Here is a 23,551-nt window from a genome sequence, read left to right on the forward strand (position 1 = left end):
TCTATGCTGTACTTTGCAAGGACTTTATGATTCTATGTCTCTACCCTTCCTCCCCAACCCACTTTGCCGCAACTGTCTAGGTTCTTTTTTTTTAATGGTTCCACACATCAGCTACTAGCCTCCATCTTAACACTCGCTCTCTTGGCTCCATACTGCATCATCTTCTCCTCATTTGGTTCCACCTATCATCTACCTGCCCCCCCCGTCTCACCCCTCCCTCTCATTTCTATATACTGACTTTCTCAGGCCTGATGTTGTGTCGTGTTGATCATCCCTTTGCTTCTACAGATGCTCTCTAACCTACTCAATTCTTCTAGTCGTTATTTTTGCTCAAGATTCCAACCCCTGTAAAAACCTGTGTTTCTTTAAGGGCTCAATTTTCAATTTTTTTTTATTAACTTTAAAACTAAGAATGCTAATTATTATCCATCCTTTTTTTTTTTAAAATGTACTCTGCACAAAATTACTAACAGATCATTACTGAATTAGCCTTATTGTAGGACGTAATGCTTAAAGAACGGAATCAGATTCCCATTTCCAGTATTGAGAGACTTAATAATTATTTTATTTCATACTTTTAGATCAAGAATTTGTGATAATGCCAGCGGAGAAGCAAGATGGAATCACCACTAGTTGCAGCCATTATACTTGCAGTCAATGCTGTTTGCATTGTGCATCAGGTTATAACACAATTTTGTATTACATGATTCTTTTCATATAATAACTTTATAACTGAAAATTTAGCAGTCATGTAGGGGACTAAGTTGATACACTTAGGGAAAATTGGCATGTAGTGTATTTTCTAATAATTCTGTATTAGGAAAAAACACTTGAACCAATTTAAATTTAAGTTATTTACAAATGACTCCCAATGTAAAATGCCCTAAATATGCAAGAAAAATAAGACATAGATATTACATAAATATTATGTAGCGTAATGTAGTCAAATATTTCATGCAGAATATTCACTGTTAATTTTCTTACAAAGAAAAACAAAACATTCAAATCTCGAATATTCTTTTCTCCACCTTACAAAAAAATTATCACTTTTTTATTACCTTTTCTCTCACCAGACGACCCAACAGCTTTTCATTTGGAGTGCTGAAAGTATAAGTAATATGCTCATAATCTGAATTGGTAATTCATTAACCATTGATAAAGAAATATCAATACTTGCCATCTTATGCTTCATTCTACCTTCAAGAATTAAATTGGAAAATCTATCTTATTAACTAGTTATTTCAGTAATTTCTTGTGAATACAATAGTTTATGCTAAAATAAATGATTTGATTAACATTATATCGCCAGACTGAGCTGACAGGTAAGGATTATTCTGCAGAGACTGAACAAAAGGTCCATATAACACACATCAAAGTTGCTGGTGAACGCAGCAGGCCAGGCAGCATCTGTAGGAAGAGGTGCAGTCGACGCTTCAGGCCGAGACCCTTTGTCAGGACTAACTGAAGGAAGAGTGAGTAAGGGATTTGAAAGTTGGAGGGGGAGGGGGAGATCCAAAATGATAGGAGAAGACAGGAGGGGGAGGGATGGAGCCAAGAGCTGGACAGGTAATTGGCAAAAGGGGATACGAGAGGATCATGGGACAGGAGGTCCGGGAAGAAAGACACGGGGGGGGGGGGGGGGACCCAGAGGATGGGCAAGAGGTATATTCAGAGGGACAGAGGGAGAAAAAGGAGAGTGAGAGAAAGAATGTGTGCATAAAAATGAGTAACAGATGGGATACGAGGGGGAGGTGGGGCCTTAGCGGAAGTTAGAGAAGTCGATGTTCATGCCATCAGGTTGGAGGCTACCCAGACAGAATATAAGGTGTTGTTCCTCCAACCTGAGTGTGGCTTCATCTTTACAGTAGAGGAGGCCATGGATAGACATGTCAGAATGGGAATGGGATGTGGAATTAAAATGTGTGGCCACTGGGAGATCCTGCTTTCTCTGGCGGACAGAGCGTAGATGTTCAGCAAAGCGGTCTCCCAGTCTGCGTCGGGTCTCGCCAATATATAAAAGGCCACACCTTTAGTTTGGAGTAAGTGGGAGGAGCCAAAGGAGAAATTATTAAGAGTAAGGACTAATTCCACTAGACGGAGCAGAGTGTGGTAGAGGGGAACTGATTAGGTCTGGAATCCAAAAAGAAGCGTAGAGCTTTAAGACCTTCCTGATGGGGGATGGAAGTATATAAGGACTGGACATCCATGGTGAAAATAAAGCGGTGGGGGCCAGGGAACTTAAAATCATCGAAAAGTTTAAGAGCGTGAGAAGTGTCACGAACATAGGTCGGAAGGGATTGAACAAGGGGTGATAAAACAGTGTCGAGGTATGCAGAGATGAGTTCGGTGGGGCAGGAGCAAGCTGAGACAATAGGTCGGCCAGGACAGGCAGGTTTGTGGATCTTGGAATAAGGCACATATGTTCAATTATGATTCAAATGAAAAACTAGCTTAATTTTGATATTTACCTCAAATCCTCTTCATCACCCATCTCCACTCCAGCTTCTCTCAGCATGGCCACAGCTTCCAAATATTCCAGCCTTAAAGTTGGTTCCAGGAACTTAAAAGGTTCACAGGGGTATTGTCTGCAAACTGTTTGAATCTCAGTTTGAAACCTAGCCATTAAAAAAAACAGTAAATTAATGCTTTATTATAATTTTGCATACTTTTAGACTACAGTGCTATTAACTTTAAAGCACTTTTAGCTTTCCTTTATTCTTGATTTCAGTTCTAACTATAAGAGAAAGCAAAATTTAAACTAAAAAATACTTGTCAGTTTTTAAATTTTTAACTTAATGCTTGGTCAAAGTTATAATGAAATTTATTCTTACAATAAACTATGCTGATTTAAACTTTGAAGGAATCACTATTAATTAGATTCAGAATAAAACTTCTTTAGAAACAAATATTTGTCATAACTGACAGAAATCATGCAGAGATGTTATTCAACTTTTTTTTACAATGGGAAGTGATGTATTGAGGCTTCATGTAACTGAATTTCTGTACAAACTGAAATGACATAAATTTTGAAGGAATTACAAATAATTAGATGCAGAATAAAACTCATTTAGTAACACAAACACAAGGAAATCTGCAGATGCTGAAAATTCAAGCAACACACATCAAAGTTGCTGGTGAACACAGCAGGCCAGGCAGCATCTCTCGGAAGAGGTACAGTCGACGTCTGCTAATGCCACACCTCCCCCTCGTACCCCATCTGTTATTTATTTATATACACACATTCTTTTTCTCTCTCCTTTTTCTCCCTCTGTCCCTCTCACTATACCCCTTGCCCATCCTCTGGGTTCCCCCTCCCTCCCCTTTTCTTTCTCCCTAGGCCTCTTGTCCCATGATCCTCTCATATCCCTTTTGCCAGTCCAGCTCTTGGCTCCATCCCTCCCCCTCCTGTCTTCTCCTATCATTTTGGATCCCCCCTCCCTCTCTCAAATCTCTTACTAGCTCTTCTTTCAGTTAGTCCTGATGAGGGGTCTCGGCCCGAAACGTCGACTGCACCTCTTCCTACAGATGCTGCCTGGCCTGCTGCATTCACCAGCAACTTCAATATGTGCCATTTAGTAACAACTATTTGTTATAACTGGCAGACATGATGCATAGATATTATTAATCTTCTCTCATCAAGCATTTTACAATGGGAAGTGATATATTGAGACTTCACGTAACTGAATTTCTGAATAACAAAAAAGGTGTCTGGATCATGGGCGACATAATTATTTTACAAACTTGTCAACACTTTGCAGGCGCAATGAAAAGATGTTTTAATTGTTATCCGACAATAGCTAATTTGTATTAAGGCACCTTCAGCTTTATAAAAACAGCATCATACCATCAGCCTCTTCAGAGTTAAGGATCTCACTACTGCAAATTGCTAATTTGACTGAAGAGAAAATCAAGTCTTTATAAAGATATTGACAAATTATAATTGCTAATGACCATCAACCAACCAAATTTTTGTTTATTTTTTAATCTCATGATCTTATTGGTCAAGGATTTATGTCTTGATATTTGTAAAATATCCATCAATAATGGCTTTCTATCCTTCCTTAACTACAAAGTCCAGAATTTTATACTTTCAAAATGAAAATGAAAAACTAAAGTTGATTTCTCCAACTGCCCTATTTTCAGAAACTTGAGCACAGAGACCCAGGTTTCCCAGTTCCTGCACCTCCTTAAAACAATATATTTCAGATTACTTTGCTTTTCCTCATTATTCCAATCCAAATATTGTACATCACCTGCGCTTCTTCATGTTAAATTTCTTCTAACACATATCCCACCCATTTCACTAGCCTTTTGATGCCCCCTTGAAGTATGCTACACTATTTTCCCTTCAGCCTTGCATTGCACGCTGCCAGTTTTGGGAGTAGTTGTTGCCCTGCAGCTGTCAGGCTCCTGTAACGGTTTCACTTACCTCGGCACTGAACTGACTGCGCAGCTGTGGACTCTGCATCTCATGTTCTATGTATTATCTGTTTCCTTTTTTTCACTATTTGCACTATTTGTCCTCTTTTGCACACATCCGATGCTTGTCTGTCTTAAATGTATGTGTTTCTTCATGAATTCTTTTGTGTTTCTTTGTTTAAAGCATGCAGGCAAGATGAAGAATCTCAAGGTTGTATATGGTATACATACTTTGACTCTTCTAACTTGTGTATCAGCTGCAAACTTAAAAATAGGCTCCTGTACATCAATGTCTAAGTTTAATACACATTAAGAAAAACAGCAGTGTTGATACGGATTTCTGGGAAACTCTGGTATCTGCCAATGTCAATTCCAAGAAGCAACCTTTCACAACAACTCTTCTATCCCTTGCCTAATCATGCATCCACATTGCCACAATCCCTTATTCCATAGGCTTCAATTCTATTGAAAGTCAATACTATGGCACTTTATCCATTGCTTTTGAAAATCCACACATAACAGTGGACTCCAGTTAATTGGGACAGCAACTTATTTGCGACAATTCCTAAAGAACAAAAACTAATCCAGAAAATAGCAGTGATTCTCTTCATTTATTTGGGATACTATGCCGCGTAATTGGGATAGGAGTCTGATGCCGAACAGTTTCTAACTAGTGTCAGTCACTTGCACTTGTGTGATTGTTAGACAGTACACCATGCTTACAGCAAACAGTTTTAAACAGTGTCAGTTGGCTGTGTGTGTGTGCGCGCGCAAAAGCAGTGATTTTAGATGGTGACAAATAAGCAGTAAGACAATTTAGAACTGTTTTGCTCACTGTGGCTACAGGCATGGAGATGATAGAAAAGGCCAGGAGTGAAAATGAAACAATTTCATCACCGAGTTAGGAACCATGATGAATTTTAAAGATCAACAATCATCTTGAATGTTGCAACTAAAATGCAGATTTGGAGGAAGGAATCACCAGAAGCAATGTATGAAGGCAGCCCACTATCTGCACTCGGTGTTTGTTAATTTGCAGTCAAAGGAACATATCAGTGTACATTGGATGAATGCGTCCGTCAATAAATATTAGGAACTGATACACATTTTATAGTACTGTAGTGCTATTGATAGTGTTCTATTTTTTTCATTTCATTTAAAAATTTAATCTATGACTCAGTTAAATGGTAATTTGCCTTCTTTAACTATTTCCATGAAACTTTGGTTAAGTGGGGCAGCTGCTTAATTGGGCCAATGTGTACTGGTCCCAATGTGTCCCAGGTAGCCAGAATCCACTGTATTTTAATACCATTGCCTTCATCAGCCTCTCTGTTAAATGGACTGTTAAATAATGGTTGGTTTATCTTTACATTCTATTTTGAGCAAAAAAATCTTTCTAATGGACCAAGATATGAGGAGCTGCATTCCACAAAACTGTACAAAGTTAACATTTCAGATTTATTCCTGTAATTATATTTGGTTACTCAAATTTTATTTACTAAAGAATAAATTAGCAAGTTATCCATTTGGGGATAAACTTATTATTTTGAAGCAGAGTCATACGGTTATACTCAATATTCATACGAGATTCGGCATGTCATCCAAAACTTTGACAAACTTCTATAGATGTGTGGTGGAGTATATTGAGTGATTGCATTGCGTTCTGGTATAGAAACACCAATGCCCTTGAATGGAAAGTCCTCTAAAAAGTAGAGGATATGGCCCAGACCATCACGGGTAAAGCCCTCCCCACCACTGAGCACATCTACATGGAGCGTTGTCTCAGGAAAGCAGCATCCATCATCAAGGACCCCATCATCCATACCACGCTCCCTTCTCGCTGCTGCCATCAGGAAGGTGGTACAGAAGCCTCAAGACCCACACCACCAGGTTTAGGAACAGTTATTACCCCTCAGTTATCAGGTTCTTGAACTAAAGGGGATAACCATTCAATTTCATTTGTCCCCATCACTGAGCAGTTCTCATAACCCATGGACTCACTTTCCAGGACTCTTCATCGCACATTCTCGATATTTAATGCTAATTTATTTATTATTATTTTTGTATTTCCAGTTTGTTGTCTTTTCACATTGGGTGTTTGTTCATCCTGTTGGGTGCAGTCTTTCATGAATTCTATTGTGTTGCTTGGATTTACTGTGTATGCCCACATGAAAATGAATCTCAGGTTTGTAAATGGTGAAATATGGGGCACCTCAATAGTGTGCAACACACACAAAATGCTGGAGGAACTCAGTAGGCCAGGCAGTATCAGGGAAAAGAGTACAGTTGACATTTCGGTCCAAAACCCTTTGGTAGGACCTCTCTTTTTTTTAATGATTGGATTACCACAGTGGTTAGAGTGGTGCCATTACAAATCAGGGCATCAGAGTTTGGAATTCAATCCCAGGGTCATCTGTAAGGAGTCTCTGTATGTCCTCCATGTGGAATGAGTGGGTTTTACCCTGAGTGCTCCACGTTCCTCCCACAGTCCAAAGACGTACTGGGTTGGTTAACTGGTCACTGTAAATTGTCCAGTGATTAGGTTAGGGTAATCGGGATTGTTGGGGCAGCATAGCCTGACGGGCCAGAAGGACCTACTCTGTGCTGTGTCGCTAAATAATAAATATGCACTTTGATAATAAATTTACTTTGAACTTCGATCAAGTGCAAATACCAATATCTAATTAGAATCAATAAACATAACCCATCTCTATCTTTACCACACATCATCTAAAATTCTTAACTATAGCTCTATTATTTACGGTTGTTTCAACACTTCCCTGTAAAATCAAACATTTCCAAATTCTGGCTGCTTGCATCTTAACATGCATTTATTAGTGTTAGTCAATAACTTCTGTGCTACTACTTGTATTGGTTCCCCATGAGACGACACCGTGATTTAAACAATCTCATCCTTCTTCTTAAATCCATTGCTTGCATTATCCTACTCTAACCCTTCAGGTTTTCTGTGATCTCCCAACTTTTTGGGATTCCCAAAGTTTCACTAACACATGATTAATAACTTTACCTTCAGCAGTCCAAAACCCAAAAGCTTTAGAATTTCTCAAGTCTCTCACTCATCCTGCAATCTGCAGTACAAAGTTTAAAATTTAACACTCCTGTAAAGCAGAAGCAATGCAAATTACTTTTAGCTGAAGGACAAACATTGCTCATCACCACTGCAGAAATATCTTGTGGTTTCCAGATACTATCTTGTGTTCACTTACAAGAAAAAGTTTGTCAACCCTTTGCAACTACTTGGTTGTCTGCATTAATTACTCATAAAATGTGGTCTGATCTTCATCCAAGTCACAATAATAGATAAACACAATCTACCTAAACTAATAACACACGAACAATAGCACTTCTTCTCTCAATAATGAGTACACCATTTAAACAATCACAGTCTAGGTTCAAAAATGTATGTGAACCTCTGGGGTAATTCCTTTTACAAAAGCTACTTAGAGTCAGGTGCTCTAATCAATGAGGTGGGTTGTAGAGGTGCTCTGTCCTATAAAAAAAAGACACACAAAGTCAGGTTACTGACAGAGCCGGCTCTTCTCAAGAAAGATCTGTTTATGTGCACCATGGCTTGATCAAAACAACTTTCAGAAGACCTTAGCAGAATTGTAGAGATGCATGAAACTGGAAAAGGCTACAAAAACATTTCTAAAGACTTGCGTGGTCATCACTTCACAGTAAGAGAAACTGTCTATAAATGAAAGAAATTCAGTACTGTTGCTACTCTACCTAGGAGTGGGTGTCCTGCAAAGATCATACCAAGAGCACAACGTGCAATGAAAAAGAACCCAAGGGATATTGCAAAATCTCTAGAATTCTTTAAAATTTGCTAAGTCTGTTCATGTGTCTACTATAAGGAACACAGGGAACAAGAATGGCATTCATGGAAGGACACCATGGAGAAAATCACTGCTCTCCAAAAAAAAATTGCAGAATGTCTCAAGTTTGCAAAAGACCACCTGGATGTTCCACAATGCTTCTGGGACAATGTTCTGTGGACAGATGAGACAAAAGTTGAACTTTCTGGCAGAAACGCACAATCACTGTTTGGAGGAAAAAGGGCACTGCACACCAACATCAAAACCTTATCCCACCTATAAAGCATGGTGGAAGGAACTTCATGGTTTGGGGCTACTTTGCTGCCTCATGGTCTGGATAACTTGTAATCAGTGAGGGAACAATGAATTCAAAATTGTATCAAGACATTTTACAGGAGAATGTCAGGGTAATAGTCCATCACCTGAAGCTTAATAGAAGTTGGATAATGCAACAAGTCAATGATCCAAAAGGCAAGAGTAAGTCAACAACAGAAGAATTAAAAAAAAGAAAATTTGTGTTTTGGAATGGCCAAGTTAGAGTTCAGACCTTAACCGAATTGAGATGGTGTGGCATGACCTGAAGAGGGCTGCTCATGCAAAGTATTCCAGATATATTGATGAAATTTTGTGTGGAGCAATGGTCTAAAATTCCTCCTTGCCATTATGCAAGTTTAATCAGCAGCTCCAGGAAACATTTGGTGGAGGTTATTGCTGTTGAAGGAGGTTGTACCAGTTAATAAGTACAAGAGTTCACATACATTTTCCAGCCTGGACTATGAATGACTAAACAATGTGTTCAATTAAAGACATGAAAAGTAAAACTGTTTGTGTGTTATTAGTTTAGGCAGATTGCATTAGTCTATTGTTCTGACTTAGAAGAAGATCAGATCACATATTATGAGTAATTAATGCAGAAAACCAATTGCAAAGGGTTCACAAAACTTTTCTTGTAACTGTACATGGACAAAATAGGTGTTAGTGCAGTTTGTGTAGCCTGTTTTTGTCCTGTATAACTTTATGATGGTTCATTTAACATCTCACCCAAAAGCAGCACAAATCCCCACAGAGGCTTTAAGCAATCAGCAGACAAATTTACCACCATCTGGTAATTTAGTAAATATTAAGGTACATGATAGATAAATGTATTGTATAGCTTATATTTGAACACACCCTTGCACACTCAAGTTACACCTTTACTGTACAATATAATAACCATGTGGGAAAAATTGGCCAAAGAAAAAAAAAATGAAACTAAATATAAGCAGAGTTTACTTTACCTGTCCCTCAGACCCTTGAAAATCTGCACCAGAGTATCAGCGATTTCAGTTACCACCTCATGGTAATGATAGTTGAATGCCATCTCAATATCAAGCCCAACAAACTCAGTCAGGTGACGATGGGTATTGGAGTCTTCAGCTCGGAAGACTGTGGAAAATTCAAGAAAACTTAAAATAATCATTTTTTAAAATAAAAGAGCTACTTTTGTATTAGTAAAGATATAATAAAAATTTAAGTTTTGTTTAAAAAAATTGATTATGCAGTGAAAATATAGTACAGTACATCTGATCTTACCAATGATGTTTTAAACCCAAATTAGACAATCAGCTCAGAGTACAGAAATACTTCAAGAATTTGTATCCAAATTGATGCAAGTTGATACTTCATCAATAGAACATACAAGGTAGTACAGAAAACCTTGCATTACAGCTATTCAGATAAAGGAAATTTGCCCTCACAGAAGTCACAAATATGGAAATAAGTTCACTCACTGAATTTAAGTCAGATAAAGGAAATACTTTTTCTCAGCTTGCGTTTTTGATGCATGCTGACATGGCTTCATGTAATGGGAACTCACTGTACAGATTCTAGGAACGCTACCAAGCCCAGACATCCCATCTCTCCTGGAAATCGATAGCGGCTCCTTGATGCCCGCAAAAAATATACAATATTCTGGAAATCGATTTTTTAGAGGGAGAGGGGGAAAAAAAAGAAAGAAAATGAATGAATCCTGCTTGATCTCTCTTTGCGCTAAGTAGACCTATCAGTTTTCTCTGTGGGTAGGCTTTACAGTCAACCTCTCTCTCGCTTCCATATTCCATCAGTTCAGTACTGCCGTCTGTAATGATGCTGAAATGATCCGGACAACTGTCAGTGAAGTACAAAAGCCAGGCGAAGAAATCCCCAAGGCTGGTGGTGACAACCTGACTACGCGAGACTGTGCTATACGGGCGGAGCGCATTGGCATCTTAAAGGGGATTAGAGCGGGATTTCAATTGGACTGAAATTCCAAAATCATCTGCTAAGACATCTTTAAAAACGCGCTCGCAGCAAGCAACTTCTTCGTGTTTTTTTCCCTGAAATACTTCCACTTACAGGTACATCAAAGCCCGCGATGGGCTGGGTTTAAGCGCAGCCGTTTTCAGAAGAAAAAACGATTTTAATAAATACTCGGCCCCCACCGAGGTCTCCTCATTAGGACAGCAAACTGTTTACCTGTGCTGCGCACTTTATATGCATTTTGAATTACACCTTATTAAATAATATGGTAGTATATTGTTTTATGTGGTGTGCGTGATATATTTATTGCGGCTACACCATGGTCCGGACAGAGGTTGTTTTGTTTGTGGGCGATCAGCCAGATGACAATAAACTTGAACTTGAAGATACAGAACTTCTAAATCACTCTTTTAAAATCCCCCATTTCGATGTAAAAAAGTAAGTTCTGATCGACTATTGCAGTGTGTATGTGTGTGTGTGTGTGTGTGTGTGTGTGTGTGAGAGTGCGAGACAGAGTGAGAGAGAGAGAGAGAAAGTGAGAGAGAGAGAGAGAGAGAGAGAGAGAGAGAGAGAGAGAGAGAGAGAGAGAGAGAGAGAGAGAGAGAGAGACAGACAGACAGACAGACAGACAGACAGACAGACACAGACAGACAACGGATGTATATGCGATCGGACGTTGTCCGAATGGACATTAAGCGGCGCACACCTGTAATAAGGACACAACTTATGCTTTTATTTCTTTAGGGACCACAACATATTATGGAGGCTAAGCGCAGGGAAGGCTGCTTAAGTATTTCACAGTTCTTTTCAGCAGAAAACCAAAGTCTGACAGAGAAGGTCACTAGAGCTGAGGTGTACTTTACATCTTTCATCGTTGAGCATAACCTGCCATTCGAGGTGTGTAAGCACAGAGGCAAGCTATTCAGGAAAATGTTTCCCGATTCAGAAACAGCAAAAAACTATGCCTGCTTATCAACCAGGATAGCAGCTATTGTGAACGTGGCACATTAAGACAGAATTCAGAAGTCAGCTGTCTCACAAAACACTTGTGAATCTGATGTCTTGCAAAATTAACAAATTCATTGACACAGACTGCTATGAGGTTGAGGCTTCTGGTTGAGACCTCCCTGAAATGAGGTTGAGACCTCCATAAAATGAGTTTTTCCAGGGTGGGATGTCTGCAAGCCCCAGCCCTTGTACTGCAGACATTGTCTGTAGCTAGTTTTCATGTGAAGCTGCACAATTATGAGTTATCCATAACTTGGCAGAATCAGTAATAGGATCCTCTACGCCAACACAATCCCTCCCTTAATTATAATGTTAAAGGATGGGGTACAATATAATGGCTTACCAGGTCCGATACAAAACACTTTGTCAAAGTCAGCACAAATGCACATTTGCTTGTAGAGCTGAGGTGACTGAGCCAGGTAAGCACTGGTTTTAAAATAGGACACAGTAAACACATTGGCCCCTCCTTCACTGGCGGCTGCAAGAAATCAATAATTTTAATCTATTACACTAAATAACTACTTGCATCTTAAAAATAACTATTAGATTTTTTAAAAATAAAAACTGTCTTCTATCTGAATTTTTGACATTGCATATCTGATTGGGGAACCTCCAAGTTCCCTTTAGATTTTATAACCCTTCATTGACAAGGCCACCTTTTGACACAGTATCTTGGAAATTCAGAAAGAATGCAATTTCTTATACAATAGAAATTTTAAAAATTAATATATAACAGAATTTTAACTGAAAATATTACAGTAAATATTTAATAATGTATCCATACATCGGAAACAAATGCAACAATGCCATGTACTGTACTTCTCATACACCTTGCATAAAACATATTTGTAGATTAGAAAAATAAAAGAAATAATCCTTTTCAGATTAAGCAACTAAGACTTTATCATAGTGCATCCAAGACTTCGACAGAGAATGATGTGTCTGTTTGATTAGATTTTAAGCCAAAGCTGAGCAGAACAAAGTTGCCTATTCTTTTTGAGATGGGGTGTTCTGTAGTACTGAAACTCAATAGGGGCTTGAACTGTCATGTAGATAAGGAAGCTCTTAAATTTTATGAAACTTTGCTGAGTATGCATTTTAAATAGGTACAATGCAATCTCCCTTCTGAGCTCTTGCTGTGTGCATATTATCTGAGAATAATGAAAAGATTCCAAAAGTAGATCAACTGCATGAACAGATGTATGGTCCTTCTTTGAGCTGAATTTTAAAAACTGAGTTGATAATTATTGCTTTGCATATATTTACTTTAGTCACATTATTTTCAATGAAAATATCTCAGTGACAATCAGGATACATCCTTGCATATTTTTGTCATGATTTATTGTGGTTTAGTGGCTTCACTTTTACATCATAGGGTTATACAGCATGAAGCACAACTTGTCTATGCTGACAAAGGTGACTACTTGAGCATGACCTTATGTTTGTCCCCATCTTTGTTGGAATTAAACCCACCCCTACAGCCTCTTCTGGCAACTTATTCCATATACCTATAGTCTTAGATTTCCTACTCTGTAAACATCCATTTTATCCACGCCCCTCACAATTTTATGAACATCTCTGCATCACTCGGCTCAGCCAGCATCTTCTTATAACTCAAGCTCTTCAGTCCTGCCAGCATCTTTATTGCAACCTCACTAGTTTAATCACGCCTTTCCTATAGTGTTGTGATCAGAGCTGCACACAGTACTCCACGTTCAGGCTCACCAGCTTTGTACAACTGCAAAATGGTGTAATGATCTCAATACTCCAACCAATGAAAGGACAAGTGCTATACACTTTCTTAACCTCTTTGTCTAACTATATCATCACTCTCAGAAAACTACGTACTTGGTTCTACAGTATCATAGGGCCATGCTATTCACAGTGTGTGGTTTAACTTCCCAAAATGTATCATTTCACACTTCTTCGAATTAAATTCTACCTTCCATTCCTTTGCCCAAATTTCCAGTTGATCCAGATCCTATTGTAACCTTAGATGGCTTTCTTTGTTGTCTACTACACCAATTTTGGTGTCATCTACAAACATACTAATCATGCTTCCTTCTTTCTCCTTTCTCTTCTAAATCATTAATATACATGACTAACAAATGGGGTCCCAGTACTGAGCACTACATCACACCACTGATAAAGGGCTTCCAATCTGAGTAACAGCTCTCCACCAACACCACCTCCTTTCACCAAGCCAATTTTGTACCCCTTTGGCTAGCTCATCCTGAATCCCATGTGGATCTAACTTTCCGGACCAGTCTCCATGTGGGACCTTGCCAAAGGACTTGTTAAGGTTCAGATAAGCAACATCTACTGGCTAACCCTTATCAACCCTCTTGGCCAACTCTTCAAAAAAGTCATTCAATTCAATGGATACAATTCCCCACATACACAAAGCTATATTTACAATCCCTAATTAGTCCATGCCTTCCCAAATGCAGATAGGTGTGGATAAACTCTGTCTCAGGATTTCCTTTGGCAACATTCCCATCACTGACATTAGGCTCACTGGCCTGTAGTTCCTGCAACTTCTCTTAAATAAATACACAATCTTCACCACCAGTGAACAAGAAGGATATGATTTCAAATGCCAATTCAGAAGAATTGAGCATAGGAACAGAGTTCAACACAGCAAAGATGTGACAACATTCAAAGTGCCATTTTTTCCTGTTGAGATGTTAAACTGAAGCCTCATCTGTTCTCAGAAGCTGCACTCCAAGGAGACTGCCTACTAGTGCATCCAAATCTGGAGCCCTTAAAGGAGATCTCAGTACATGGTACGCCATTCTGTGTTGCCCTGAGATTCTTTGATAATCTTCTTGAGATAAGACAACATTCTTAAAATTTGTCTAGAAAGCAAACCAGATATTAAACAAAGCTAAAATTAATTTAAAAAGATCAGCTTTTAACCCATAAATAGTTGATCTTTTCTTTAAATAGCATTTCCTGGGGTTGACCACGTTTAGTAGAATGAGCTTAATAACAGATTTCAGAGAGCAGAATTCTCACTTGGTATCTTTAAATCAGTGTTGCATGTTAAATAACATCATAACCTGCCCACCTGAATTGCTCCACCAGGCATTCATTTCATGCACGTTAGTACTATTGCAAAATAAGACAGCTGGCTCGACACATGCTAGAAGTTTACACGTGCGTGTGCACACACTGGTCATCATGTCCACAGAAATTCAGTTTATGCACTGCCCTAGCAGCAGCAACTTTCCCACCACCTAAAAGGCATGGCACAGATGCTAGAAACCTGCAGTAACACCCAAAAATACTGGAAAAACTCAGATCAGCACTTTGAAGAAAGCAAAGGATTTAAAGTTTCAGGTCAATCACCTTTCGTTAGACAATAGCTCTGTTTTGTTTTCCACAGGCACTGCCTGACCTGCCAAGTACCTCCAGTATTTTTGGTTTTTATAACAAAAGTGGAATACTTTTCACCTCCCTAGATAAGTGCAGTTCCACTAACATTTAAGCAGCTCAACACAGTTTAAGACAAGGCATTCCATCTACAATCAGCACATTCTGGCTGCAGCCTCTCCCATTTACAATATACCAGGATGAGCTATTCTGTCAAGATCTCCTACACCTGTGACCTGCACCACAAAGGAACAGACCAACCTGCCTGTTTGCTCCTAATTACACACTGATCCAAATTGGAAATATACACTCAGTGGCCATTTTATTTGGTACCCCCGTACATAATAAAGTTGCACTGAATGTATGTTCGTGGTCTTCTGTTTCTGTAGCCCACCTACTTCAAGGTTTGATGTGGTGTTCATTCAGAGATGCTCTTCTGAACACAACTATTGTAATGTGTGGTTTTTTGAGTTATTGTCACCTTCCTGTCAGCTTCAAACAGGATGACCATTAGCAAGGCACCTTTGCCCACAGAAATGTTGATCACAAGATGATTTGTGTTGTTCCACACTATTCTCTGTAAACTCTAAGAGATTGTTGTGCGTAAAAATTGCAGATCAGCTGTTTCTGAGATACTCAAACCATCCCATCTGGCACCAACAATCAATCCACAGTCAAAGTCACTTCGATCAAATTTCTTCTCCATTCTGATGTTTGGTCTGAACCCAAACTGAACCCAAAAAGATGTAATGTCTTTTTGATAAGAGAGGAAACAACAGCAGGTCAAAGATGGGAAATTTTTCACTCAGTTTCCTCATGTAACATATACAGGAACCTACTTGAGAAAGACCAATACTGGACCTCCTGTTAGGGAGTGATGAGGGCTAAGTATTCAGATGTTTGCTAGTGTTACAGAATAGTTTTGCAGGGGGGTGACAACCAGAACTCTAGGTCAGAAAGTAAAAGGATGAAGAGGAAGGTAGATGTCAGGGCTGGTAAAAACAGTCAGGATACACTAGGAGGATAAGTTTGAAGTGTGTGAATTTTAATGTTAGGACTATTCTGGGTAAAAGTAATTAATTTAGACCATAGATCATTACATGGAACTATGATGTTGTGGCCATTAGAGAGACTTGGTTGAGAGGGCGACAGGAACGTACATGGAGCTTAGAAAACAAGAGAGCTATGGGTAACCCTACGTAATTTCTAAAGTAAGTACATGTTCAGCAGAGCATTGTGGCCCTAAGGGCCTGTATTGTGCTGTAGTTATTCTATGTTTCTATGAATGGGTACTTAATGTCCCAGTGTTTCATTGCTTTAGAAAAGAATGACAGGAAGATGGGGTGGGTGGGGGGGGGGGGGGAGAGGGAGTTGCACTCCTAATCAGGAATAATCACAGCTGCATTCAGAGGGTACATAATGGAGGGCTTTCCACTGAATCTATACAGGTAGAACTGAAAAATAGGAAGGGCGCAATCACCCTGATCAGATTGTACTACAGACAACCCCCTCAATAGCCACCAAGAATTTGAGGAACAGACATGCAGTTAGATTAAGAAAAGACGTAAAAACAATAGAGTTATTGTTATGGGGGACTTCAACTTCCCTAATAAAAACTGGGACCTACTGACTGCAAGAGGTTTAGATGGAGCAGGATTTATTAGATGCATCCAGGAGGGTTTCTTCAATCAGTATGTAGATAGTCCAACAAGAGGGAGGGCTGTATTGGACCTGGTGTTCGGCAATGAGCCTGGCCAGGTGACCAACTTCTCAGTGGGTGAGCAGTTAGGGAACACTAACCACAACTTGTTCAGTTTTAAGGTAGTATAGACCTTGCAGGAGACTCCTAAATTTCAGCAGGGCAAATTACAAGAGCATTAGGCAAGAAGTTGGGAGAGTTAATTGGAAACAGCTATTTTTGGGAATATCCACATCTGACATGTGGAGGGTGTTTAAAGGCCAATTACACAGAGTACAGGATAGGTATGTTCCAGTCAGTTGGAAGGTCAAGGATGGCAAGGTAAGAGAACCTTGGATGTTGAGGGGGGTGATGAATTTAGTCAAGAAGAAAAGGGAAAGTATGCGAAGCTTAGGAAGTTGGAATCAAACACAGCCCTTGAGGATTATAAATAAACTAGAACTCAAGGGAATTAGGAAAGCTAGCAGGGGCCAGGAAAAGTCCTCGGCAAGTAGGATTAAAGAGAATCCTTAGGCATTCTATGCACATATCAGGAGCAAGAGGATAACCAGGGAAAGGGTAGGACCACTGAAGGGTAAAGGGGCGAACATTTGCTTGATGCAATGGATGTGGGCAAGGTTCTTAGTGAGTACTTTACATCAGTATTTACCATGGAGAAGGACATGGAAGATAGGGAGAGCTGTGCTGAGTAGAGATATGCTAGGATATTTCGAGGTAAAGGAGGAGATAGTGCTGGGTCTGTTAAAGAGCAATTAGGTGGATAACTCCCCTGGGCCTGATGGGAAATACACTCCAGGTTAATGAGAGAGGCAAGAGTTAAGATTGCTGAGGTATTGACCAATATCTTCGTGTCCTCTCTCGCTACAGGCAAGGTCCTGGGGGTCTAGTGAGCAGCTAATGTTGTTCCATTATTTAAGAAGGGAACAAGGAATAATCCTAGAAACTATAGACTGGTGAGTCTCATGTCAGTGGTAGGGAAGTTACTGGAGAGAATTCTTAGGGGTAGGCTTTATAAGCATTTGCAAAACCATAGTCTAGTTAGTGAGAGGCAGCATGGCAAGTTGTGTTTCTTTTGATGAGGTCTCAAGGGTGATTGATGAAGGTGGGGCTTTGGACATTGTCTACATGGAATTTAGTAAGGAGTTTAACCAGGTCCCTCATGGGAGGCTCATTCAGAAGATTAAGATGTGTGGAATCCACGGTGAATTGGCTGTTTGGACTCAGAACTGGATTGCCCATAGAAGACAAAACATAGTGGTTGACAGGACTTATTCTAACTGGAGGTCTGTCATTAGCGACCTGTATTGGGACCCCTGCTGTCTGAGGTATATAAATGACCTGAACGAAAATGTAGATGGGTGTGTTAGTAAGTTCGCAGATGATGTGAAGATTGACGGTGTTGTAAATGGTGTAGAAGACTGGAAAAGAATACAGTGGGATATAGATCAGTTGCAGATATGGGTGGAGAAATGGCAGATGGAGTTTAACCCAGCTAAATGTTTAAGTGTTGAAGCTTAGTAGGTTAAATGTAAAGTGACAATAAGACCCTTAACAATGATGATAAGCAGAAGGACTTTGGGGTCCAGTTCATAGCTCCCTGAAGGTGGCTAGACAGGTTGATAGGGTGGTTAAGAAAGCACAAGTCATGCTTGCTTTTATTAATCAAAGCACTGAGTTCAAAAGTCAGGAAGTTATGTTGAAGCTTTATAAACACTAGTTAGACCACATCTAGAGTACTGCATTTTTTTTTAAACACAGAGGTGGGTGCCTGGAATCTACTGCCTGGGGTGGTGGTAGGGGCAGATTTATTAGGGAATTTAAGAGACATTTAACCAGGCACATGAATTAAGGGAAATGAAAGGACATGGACATTGTGTAGGCAAAAGGGATTAGTTTAGTTAGACAAATGATTACTAATTTAATTGGTCTGGCACAACACTGGGAGCTTGAAGGGCCTGTTCCTGACCTGTGCTCTTCTATATTCTATGTTTAACTAATTGAAGCGACAGTTGGGGTGCAATAACTAAAATTCTATTAATTTTTAAAGTAGTTAAGGAAAAAGAAAGAACAGGTCCACAGGTTCAAGTCCTGAACTGGAGCAGGGCTAACTTTTAGGGCATTAGACAGGATCCTCTTAGGTGACTCAAAAGGAACAGTGACAAGTGGGAAGCTTTTAAAAATGTCATATCTAGAGTCCAGAGGTAGCATGTCCCTACTAGAGTGAAAGGTAGACTACGTTCAGGGAACCCTGACTAATGAGAGATATTGAGGCTCTGGTATGAAGAAAAAGGAAGTGTACATCACATTTAGGGAGCTGGGCATGAATGAAATCCCTCGATGAATATCAAAAATTTAAGACCAGGCTTACGGGGAAAACAGGAGGGCAAAAAGATGATATGTAATGAATTTGGCAGGCAGGATTCAAGATATTCCCAAGAGGTTCTACAGTCACATTAACAGTAAAAGAGTGACTAGTGAGAGACGAGCTCCTCTTGAAGACCATCAGGGCCGCCTATGTGTGGAACCAAAGGAGGTGGCCAACGTTTTTAATATCTAGTTCTCCCCAGTGTTTGCTAAGCAGAACATCAAGAATGCTGAAATAGTGAGTGTAATATGTAATAAGTGGTGAAGCCTGATATTACAAGGAAATGGCTGGCCAAGCACCAGGGAAGGAATCGTGCAGGGCTTTGCAGAGACGTTTCTCTGATATTACAAGGAAACGGCTGGCCAAGCACCAGGGAAGGAATCGTGCAGGGCTTTGCAGAGACATTTCTTTGATCATTAGTCACTGGTGAAGCACCAGAAGACCAGAGGATGGCCAATGTTGTTCCATTATTCAAGAAGGGTAGTAGGGACAGATCAGGGAACCTCAGCCCAGTGAGCCTGACTTTAGTTGTAAGGAAATTACTGGAGGAGAATTCTGAGGGACAAGATCTAAAATTACTTGGATAGTCAAGGCCTGATCAAGAATAAGCAGTGCGGTTTTGTGTGTGAGAGGTCATGTCCGATGAATCTTAGGTAATTTTTTTTGAAGAGGTAACCAAGTGAATAGATGAAGGGAAGGCACTGGATATTGTTCATACGGACTTCAGAAAGGCCTTCGATTAGGCCCCGCATGGTAGGCTGGGTTGGTAGTTTAGGTTGCATGGGATTCAGTGGGAGTTTGCAAGATGGATTCAGAATTGGCTTAATGATAAGTAGTAGATACTACATTAAGTGGCCTTGTTGATGGTGAAGCAGCTTACAATGAATTACAAAGAGATCTACAGCAGATAGAAAAACTACAGCAGTTTAATGCAGCAATTTCTCAAGGGCATTCAGAGTTTGGTAATAAATGTAAGGCCCAGGTACTGAAAAATGAATAAATAATTTGACCTTTGGACAGCAGAGGGCACTGCTGCATCAATTAATTAAATGACTGAAATTCAAAAGCCGGGCCAGAGCAAGAAATAAGTACGTTACTGGCAATGACCACATCAACAACTTCAATTTCGCTTTGGGTTGGGGATAGGGTGTTTAAATTATCCATACTGAAGGCAGAAATCTCATCAAAAAGATATTTTTAAGTACTCCTGATGGCCACGGTCTTATAAATTAAAATTTTTTTTTAGAAATACCTGTTTGGAAGATAAAAGAAAAATTGCACCACTGGCAAACATCACATCAGCAATTGTTCTGTGTGTCAACCAGACCAACCTATTAAGCTTTACATTTAATGTACAACTCCTTTTAATACCTCACTTCTTAAAGTTCATAAAAGTTAGTTTAATTTCATTTGCCAGGTAGACCACTTGGCACATTTTCATTTAAAAATATCTTTCAATAATTATGTGGGAAATTACACATTTTGCTCAAAAAGCTTGTAAAAGTGTAGATATTATAAGTGCCGATTACTCTGCTTCCATCACACATACTTGGTAGGTGAAGGCATAAACTATCTTTTTTTAAATGGGAAGCCAATTCAGAAATCAGATCTGCTTGGGAGTCCTGGAGAAGGATTCCCTAAATTTTGACTTGTAGGTTGTAGTAAGTAGTAAGGAGACTTTATAAGGCATTGGCCAGACCACATTTGGAGTATTGTGAGCAGTTTGGGTTCCCTTATCTCAAAAAGAATGTACTAGCATTGGGAGGGTCCAGGAGGTTCATGAGAATGAAAAGGTTAACGTATGACAAGCATTTGATGTCTGTGGGCTTATAATCTCTTAAATTTAGAAGAATGTGGGGGAGCGAACTCATTGAAACAAACTGAATATTGAAAGGCCTACATAGAATAATTGTGCAAAGGATGTTTCTAATAAAGGGTAGGGCCAGAGAGCATAGCCTTAGAACATGACGTCCGTTTAGAAGAGCGATGAGGAGGAATTTCTTTAGCCAGAGGATGCGAATCTGTGAAAATCATTGCCATAGATGGCTACGAAGGCTAAACCATTAGGTATACTTAAAATGGAGGTTGATAGGTTCTTGAATAGTAAGGGTGTCAAAGGGTTACGGGAGAAGGCAGAATGGCATTGAGAGGGAATGTAGATCAACCATGATCGAATGGCAGAGTAGATTCAAGGGGCCAAAAGCCCTATTCTGCTCTTATACCTTATTGCCTAAGAATGAAATTCCCTAGTGTAATGCTCAGGAATCTCAGAAAGGCTGATCTCTGAGATTTGATTCTACCGGGGTTCTCTACTGAATTAGGTACAGGACTTCCACATTGAACTACCCACACACAGGAAACTAACAAATGCATATCCACAAAAGTATTTGAAAGGCAAAATACCACTCAGAAATTCTTATATTTAAACAAAAAAGTCTGGGCCAAGTATTTATAAATTATTTCCATTCACGTCTTTACAATGTGGCATCTAGTTTTTAATTTGTACTCTAAGCAACAGAACACTGAATGACCTACAACCAGATCACAATCGAGAAATAAAGTTTCATATACCTGATATAATTTTTGGAGTTTGGACTTCTACAAACTCCTTCTTGATTAATGTTTCCCGGAACAGTTGACATACACCAGACTGCAGACGAAAGATGGATTGACTTGTCATAGTCTGTAATAAAGTCAAAGAGGAGATTTTAAAATATCATGATTATATGGTTATATGATCTACTATCGAATCACTGAAACTTATAACTGGATTTATTTTTCTCAGGTTTTAATACAACTATGATCAAAAAGTCTTAATGAACCAATCTTAATAAAGCAGTCAGGATGGAATTCCTAACTGATTAATTTCATACAAGTCTGAGATTGCTGAAGATTGCCTTTGTTACAAATGAAAGCAATTAGGGGAATTAAAACAGAAGTCACCAAGGAAAATTATAAAATGGTGACTGAAAATGGTTATATATAGAACTATAGCAACTAATGCAAGTTAGCCTGAAAGATTTCCTGCAAATTTGATGCATTCTTTTGTTTACAAGTTTATGCACTCAAGCTGGGTACCATATCTAACCAAGGTGCTAGACAACACTACTTTGCTGCCATTTTCCACTAGTTAGGCTTAAGACAGCCTTAGTCTGGAACAGGCTCTGTCTCCTCCAACTCGAGTGGGGAAGATCTAATTCTGCTCAATGCATCTCTAAAGCTCACATTTGAACTGACTACAAAAGCTGTTGAACTACTGAGGGTGAAAGGTATGACTGCAATTTTTGGTGCAAGGCACATAAACAATATGCATATCTAATCACTGACGTAAGCAGCTGCAGAAGGCAACGTACAGATGATTTCCCTTCACGACCACACAAACCTCAGTGTTGTCATTTAGCTTATGAAAGTAGTTTCACTTTCCAACAGTTGATCAGAGTTATTCAAGCCATGAAGTGACAATAACATTATGTGCTCACAATATAGTCACATTGTGACTTTATAAATTATCGTTCTTTTGGACACGAATTTCAGATACAACAAGAACTGGTCTCAATTTTAAATGTGCAGATTCATATGCTTATATTTGAGACTTCAACTTAGTTTGTAAGCGCTGGTCTAGGCCATATTAACTGTTTGGCAAAGAAACAAAGTCTTAAAAACATTTCAAAATAAAAGATTTTTTAAAACTTTTCAGTTATACATTTTTTTACATAGGAGTCAGCATACCACTGAGTACATTAGTTAAGAACTGTGTTATTTTCTAGTGTGAGAATTTTACTTTTCTGCTCAGCTCTGTTATTATGGCTGCCAGATGTCTATGATACTTGAAGAAGATTAGAATCAGATATGTTTCGGACTGAAACAGTGCCCCACAGCCCACCAAGGATGTGCTGATCACCAACTGCTTATTCTTGTCTTGACAAGAAGAGAAATAGACAACAATAGGCTAGTGGGAAACAACTGGCGGAGCAGAAGGGGAAAGATTTATAAAGGGAAAGGCTCTGGATTTGATGTATGCTAATGTTAAGGATGCATACAGCTCCTCTCCCCTCCCCCCATTGGGAAGGTCAGATCACAACCTGGTGCATCTAAAACCCTGCTACGTGCCTCTGGTGAAGAGTAAACCTGCAACCTCGAGGACAGTGAGAAAATGGTCGGAGGAGGCTTATGAGGCGCTCCAGGGTTGTTTTGAGGTGACAGACTGGCAGGCACTCTGTGAGCCACATGGAGAGGATATTGACGGGCTCACAGAGTGCATCACTGATTACCTCAACTTCTGTGTGGACTGCAATGTTCCGACAAGAACTGTCCTTTGTTATTCAAATAACAAGCCATGGGTAACAAAGGACATTAAGGACATCCTGAATGCTAAAAAGTGGGCGTTTAGAGATGGAAATAGGGAGGAGCTGAGGGCAATACAGAGTGACCTGAAAGCCAGGATCAGGGAGGCTAAAGACAGGTACAGGAGGAAGCTTGAGTGGAAACTCCAGCAGAACAACATGAGAGAGGTCTGGAGGGGGATGAGGACCATCACTGGGTTCTGGCAAACGAGCAATAGAGGAGCGG

The 23,551-nt window shown here is 39.5% G+C and overlaps 1 protein-coding gene across 2 annotated transcripts in view; it reads right to left on the reverse strand.

The window, feature by feature from the left end:
* dars1 (aspartyl-tRNA synthetase 1) overlaps window positions 1–23,551 on the reverse strand; it is an 86,827-nt gene that overhangs the window by 18,277 nt on the left and 44,999 nt on the right. For both annotated transcript variants that reach the window (XM_072258586.1, XM_072258587.1), the window contains exons 10-14: window positions 21,554–21,665; window positions 11,887–12,021; window positions 9,536–9,683; window positions 2,469–2,615; window positions 1,059–1,101 (exon numbers count right to left, since the gene is read on the reverse strand). In XM_072258586.1, the coding sequence (XP_072114687.1) occupies window positions 1,059–1,101; window positions 2,469–2,615; window positions 9,536–9,683; window positions 11,887–12,021; window positions 21,554–21,665 (585 nt within the window). The remainder of the gene's footprint in view (window positions 1–1,058; window positions 1,102–2,468; window positions 2,616–9,535; window positions 9,684–11,886; window positions 12,022–21,553; window positions 21,666–23,551) is intronic.

This window comes from Mobula birostris, chromosome 5 (assembly GCF_030028105.1).
Source record: "Mobula birostris isolate sMobBir1 chromosome 5, sMobBir1.hap1, whole genome shotgun sequence".
NCBI classification, from domain to species: Eukaryota; Metazoa; Chordata; class Chondrichthyes; order Myliobatiformes; family Myliobatidae; genus Mobula; species Mobula birostris.